The sequence below is a fragment of the Platalea leucorodia genome, assembly GCF_965183815.1.
Source record: "Platalea leucorodia genome assembly, chromosome: 6".
NCBI lineage: Eukaryota > Metazoa > Chordata > Aves > Pelecaniformes > Threskiornithidae > Platalea > Platalea leucorodia.
Window position 1 is genome coordinate 19,264,468 of NC_138828.1, and position 5,972 is coordinate 19,270,439.

The 5,972-nt window shown below is 58.5% G+C and overlaps 1 protein-coding gene across 1 annotated transcript; it reads right to left on the reverse strand.

The window, feature by feature from the left end:
* Positions 1-255: 255 nt before the first annotated feature.
* DMP1 (dentin matrix acidic phosphoprotein 1) lies at positions 256-3,902 on the reverse strand (the record flags this gene model as incomplete). The annotated part of the gene is given in 6 exon segments (XM_082315263.1): positions 256-1,542; positions 1,701-1,955; positions 2,416-2,463; positions 2,564-2,637; positions 3,483-3,575; positions 3,578-3,902. Coding segments are annotated over 6 exon segments (2,082 nt in total).
* Positions 3,903-5,972: the final 2,070 nt, after the last annotated feature.

Consider the following 5,972-nt stretch of genomic DNA (forward strand, 5'->3'; position numbering starts at 1 on the left):
TGGCACTCACAGCTCTCAGCTGCTCTCGGGTTTGGTATAGGAAAGGGCTTTTCTCGCTGCGGTTTGGCATTTTCCCTGTGTCTGGCATCACCTCCCACTTTGCACACAGTGTGGTGTGCCCAGGTTGAGCCCTGGTGAACCCGCCTCTGTTTTATCCACAGCATCTTCTCAGGAAGAAGTCAACCAGGCTATATAGCAAATAAATTAAACCCCACCTCCCCCCATACCCCTCAGCACCGAGGCTGTGGGCACGCATCAGTACCCGTCCTGGCAGTCGTTGTCATCGTAGTCAGCAGCAGGCTTGTTGCGGTAGGTGCCCGGCCGCCGTTTGCGGCTCCTGCTCTCCAGGCTCTGTGGCGAGCTGTCATCCCCGCGGCTGCTGGACTCGCGGGTGGCATCCTCCTGGGAGTGGCTCTCCTCCTCATCATCATCATTGTCCTCCTGGGACTCGGTGTTGTTGCTCTCTGTGGACCTGCTGTCCTCGCCTGCATTGTCCTCTTGGCTGCCATCATCCTCCGGGGATGCGCTCTGGCTCTCGGCTGATGTGCTCGGCACGTCCCCATCAGGGTCGGAGTCATTCTCGTCCTCCTTTGACTCCTCCACAGTGTCCTCTGTGGACTGGCTCTGGTCGTCATCGTCTTCCCTGGACTTGCTCTGGTCGCCCTCGTCTTCCCCAGACTCGCTGTCAGGTGCAGACGGAGCACTCCTGTCCTCAGCAGACTCCCGGTCCTCCTGCCCTTCCTGGGACCGGCTGCCGCTGCGCTCGCTTGACGTGCTCACCACCTCCTGGGAGGTGTCCTCCGGAGACTCCCCCGGCTCTTCGTCTGACTGGTCAGAGGTGCCCTCACTGGACTTGCTGTCCTCGCCCTGCCTGGAGGCGCTGTCCTCCCCAGAGCGGCTGGCGCTGTTTTCCTCTGACTGGCTGGTGACAGGCTCTTCCGACTGACTGTTGTCCTCTGTGGACGGGCTGTCTTCTTCCGAGTCAGTGTCCTCCACCTCCTGGGACATGCTGTCGCCCTCCTCCCAGCGGTGGGAGCCAGCCCTGCGGCCGCTCTCCCGGCTGCTCCCTGGGGCATGGGGGCCAGCACGGCGCCCCTTGTAGCTGCTGCCTGGGCCGTCGAAGACAGAGGGGTCATCGCCTTGCATGGCTTCATCCTCGAAGTCGTAGCTCTCCTCCTCCTGGCTGCTGCTGCTGCCCCTTCCCCGCCTGTAGGTCCGCTCATAGCGGCTGCTGAGGTAGTTCCTGTACCGCCAGTGGTCCGCCCCGATGCTCTCGCTGCTGCTACTGCTGCTGCTGTCACCGTGTCCTCTGCCAGCCCCGGCATCCCCACGGCCAGCGTCATGGCCGTGTTCGCCTGCCCTGTCGGCACCAGCCACGTAAGTAGGACCTTCACCCCCCTTCTCTTCCCCGTTCTCATCAAAGGTGTCATCCCCGCTGTCATCCTCCTCATCCAGGAGCCCGCCGGCGAGGGAGTTCCCATTGACTCCAGTGCCATGGCGCTCTCCGTTGTCACCATCATCAGCATCGCGTGCATCCTCCTCCTACAGAAGTGGCAAATGGAAGTGAATGCAAAGACTTGCAAGTCACAGGTGCTATTGGCGCCACTCGCTGTGCAGGCCAAGCACTACCCTGACTACCCCAGATTTGGGGCTAAGTGCGCTTTCCTGGCAGAGAAAAACACCCCTCTCCACTCACTCACCAGGAAACCAAGGCTGTTCCCATCCCGGGCACTCGTGTCCTCGTGGTCCACCCGGTTCAGGTGCTGAGCCTCCCCAGCTCTGCCTCCCTTGTCTTGGCCACCATGCTCGCCCAGCTCCTCGCCCACGGCGTTCCCACCCGCCGGCTCCCCAGCAAGGGCGTTGTCCCCCGTCTCCGCACCGGCAGGAGGATGTCTGCCATCTCCACCACCCAGGAGGTTGCCCAGCTTGTTGATGTAATCTTCGCTTGCTGTGTCCTGGAGGGAAAACATGACATGGTGCCTTGGTTTATTAAACACCACTGCACGTTTACTGCTACCGCTACTGCTGCAGGATGATATATCACTCCTAAGCCATGCAAGCGCTCAAGCCTTTTTCATTGCTCGCACCTCTGCCCTTCAGTTGTTTCTGCTGATGCAAAAAAAAGGGCAACCAAAAAAAGCCCAAAGCATGAGGTTCAGAGCACAGAAACTCCTTTTTCAGGACCAACACAGCAGAGCACATCAGGTGAATTGGGAATGTGCACAGGGCAAAATGAGGTGAAACCAACCCAGCTTGAAAAGACTGAGTGGACGGGCAAAGCTCAAAGACCCGCAGAAGCGGCAGCTCTTCCCACGGGTGCCTGGTCCAAGGACGCCTGCCCGGGGCTGGCTCCCCATCCCAGACTGGCTCTGCGAGTGGCTGCCACCTGCGGGACTGGGGCACCCCCCGGCTTACCTCCTGCTGGGCGCTGCGGCGGGGGCGGGCGGGCTCGCGGCCGGGCACCTAAACACATCGAGGAGACAACTGATCAGTGATCGGTGTGCCTTGGCTGGGTGAAACCGCAGGGGCTTGGGGTTCGAGTACCTGTCCAGTGGGTACTTACGGGGTGAGCGCAGGCTACGGCCCAGAGCAGCAGCACCAGGAAGGCAGCCCTCATGTCGGTTGTGGTCCCTGCGGCTGCAACAGGGAGCAAAGTATTTGCACGCTAGAGCAAAGCATTTGCACGTGCCCCTGGCTGTAACCTGGCCCCACAAAGCCCTTCCAACTGATACAGCCTTGCTGTCCTGGCACGTGGCGGTCAGCCTAGCATGTCATCAAACAAGCCAAGGGATTTGTCCTTGTGCCACCTCCTGGCATCTCCTGTGCAGGAACCTTTAGTTTGGGATTTGAAATACCTGGCCATGTTCTTGCGGATTTTTTGTCTAAGCATCATTAAAGAGTGGGAAAGCTCCTCAGAATTCCCTGTTCCACAGTAATGTCACCCGCCACCCAGCTGAGCTCAGTGGCCGTGACAGGAGATGACACCGCAGATGGGCAGCGCCATGAGACAGCAGGCTGCAGAGCTGTGCATCCCACCCAGTGTGGTCCCCACAGCCCCATAAAACCTCTGGACACCCCAATGTGGAGCACCCCGGTAAGATAACCCTGTGGACAGCTGCATCCCCAGTGGCCGCTGGGTTGGTCGGGCATCCCAGCAGCACTGCTGCCTGTGCAGGCAAGTAAAGCAGTGAGGGGCTTTCCTCCAGCTCTGCTCTCATTTTCCAAGTCCCTTAAGCAGCGCAGCACCGCATCCCCATGAGGCACGCTAACCACACTGCACATCACCCTGCACCTGAAACGCGCTGGAGGAAAGAGCCACACTCCTGATTTCTTCCCTTATGAAGCAACACCTGCATCCCAGCTTACAAGTTTCTCCTGCTTTCTACCAAACCTTGCAAGGAAATCTACAACCCCTGTTCCCAGACGTTGCCATTTTCACTCCAGGCAATGCCAAAGCAACCCAAAGAAACCAAAACCTTTACCTTGAGGCGTGGTGCAAGCCGGCGTCTCCTCCAGCGCTCGGGATGGGGTGAGCTGACTGCCTGTGTTGGGATGCCCCAGGCTGTGTGCCCCAGCGTGGCCGCACGGGCATTTAACCGCTGGCTAGTGCCGGCCCCGGGCCGGGGGCAGCCAATGGCACCGGCGGGCAGCGCTGCCGCGCACGGAGGTGTCGCCGGGAACTGGCCTCCCACGCTTCCTCCGGCCTCCGCCGGGACGCCGGCCCTAAAAAAGCTCCTTGTGGTTGCAGGATGACGAGACAGGCTCACAGTTAATGACCGACTGCACTGGCCCTGTGTTTTGATTGCTAAATTTATTCCGTTCACACACTTCCCGCTGTGACACACACAAACAACTACGGCATTGCCCACACTGAGCACCGGACCCTGTCCCAGGGATGGCATCCTCCTAACGCGTGCATTTGGGAGTGACGTTTGCCCCGTGCCATGGGCCAGGGTGCTGAAACCTGCGTGGGACCTGCCGGGACTCAGCCTTCCCCTGCACCTGGAGGCAGGAGCAAAATACGCTGTGCTAGGAGAGGACATGCCTGTTTCCATGCCCACACATGCACTCATGCAAGGGGGAAAGGAAACACTAAATGGAGGTGTGCAGGGAGGGAACGTGGCACCCTCAGCCCTTCTTCCAGCTGCTGGCCAGGGGATGAAACCTCTGCTCCGGAAAACACAGGCAACAACATGTGCAAATGTGTATGACCATGTATATCCGTGGTCATGTACATGCAATTATATATATGAATACATATACATGCACCGCATATACCCCAGGGTTTCTTGGTGTCGCATGGATTATCTACTCGAAACAACGCAGTAAGCCAGCCGCACAGATAGCCCCTACTCGCTCACAGATAATATGAGAGGAGGTTTGCAAACCTCCAGACGTGCACACGTGCACACACCCTGACGCAGTGCAAACGCACCTCTCTGCCCGTGCGGTTTAGGACAGGACCAGCACCCGCCAGCTGTACACTGGGCTTTTCCCTCTGCCCCAGCCTGGGCAGAAGGAAGACCACTTCCTCGCCTGTATTTGGCCATTGCTAAATCCTCCGTGCCCGCAACACCCCCTCTCTGCTAATAAAAACATGCCGCAAGTGCAAATAGGTTGCTTTGAAGCAAGCCATGCATCTCTGCTCTGCAAGCTGGGTTCTTCCTACAGCCAAGCCTCAGGTGATGGGCATGGCCACAGGGTGAGGGGGCCGGGAGGAGGGTGCCTACGGTGTTTTATTGGGGAGGAGGTGTAAATGGCGGTATTGATGCTCTGCAAGGAGCGTTTGCACGTCCTCCCCGGGTGGGAGGAGGTGTTCCTGCTGCCCTGGGTAGAAGAAAGAGGCCTTCAGACAGCAGAGCCCTGTTCCAGGGAGCTGCCGTGGCAGGGGAAGCCCGTGAAACTTGGTTTGCCTTCAGTGGCAAACAGCTCCTGGCCTGCCCTGCTGTAAAGCCCTGGCAAACCACAGTCACCTGCAATGGCCCCTGGGTGCAGGGACCCAAATTTCCAGAGGTGAGGGCACAGTCCAGGTGACATGGTGAGAGCTGCAGGTTTATAGGGATTCACAGGAGATGCTGGCACTGCAAAATAAATGACTTCAGGAAACCTGAGCAGGGTCAGGATTGAGCCAGGGCTCTGTAAACTGCAAATTATCTGAATCTGCCTGGGACGTATCATGCACAGATAGCAGCATCCAGAAAGCATCCCCCATGCTGTGACACCACTGCGGCTCAACAGAGCATCTTGTGAAACCAGACATGTCAGTCTGCTGTTGTGGATGCCTGCTTAATTTCATCCTTCAAAATCTCCTGCCTTTTCCCCCATCATTAGCAGCCAGGGGACTGTGCGTGTCTGCCCTGTGAGGACTGTGCAAGGACCACGCAGGTGCCGAGTGCAATGAGCATCATCTTTTTTCTCCTTCCTCCTGGCCGCCATGCAGGGAGGCCCCGGTGCCACCCCTGCCCCACTGCTGTCCCCACAGCCCCTCGGCCTCCAGACAGGCACTGTCAAGCCGCTCGCTCTCACGCAGGTGCACACCTTCAGCAGATGTTTTCCCTCTCCTTCCCTACCCGACCCCTGCCGCAGATACCGTGGGACGTATTTTCCTCTCGACCTGCGACAAAATTATACCCCTGTCCCTGGCCAGATATGAGTTCACATTGCCAGCCTTTTTTAGGCACCTCCAACGATTACCATGTTTTGTTGTTGTGTTGTTTTTTTTTTTTACGTCAAACCTGCACTTAACTCAGCCCCCAAAGACCTGGTGCTGCCTTGCGTCCAAGCGCTGCTGTGCGAGAAGGGGATAAACACTGAGCTGTGCGTACCCGGCTTTTTTATAACACAGGTCACTCGCTGCCCCACCAGCCACCCACCCCAAACTCACCTCCCTCCCCTCCGGTGGCCCCAGAATGCCTGTGGCACCTGCACACCCAACAGCGCTCGCTGCCAGCACCCCGACCTGACCCCAAGTC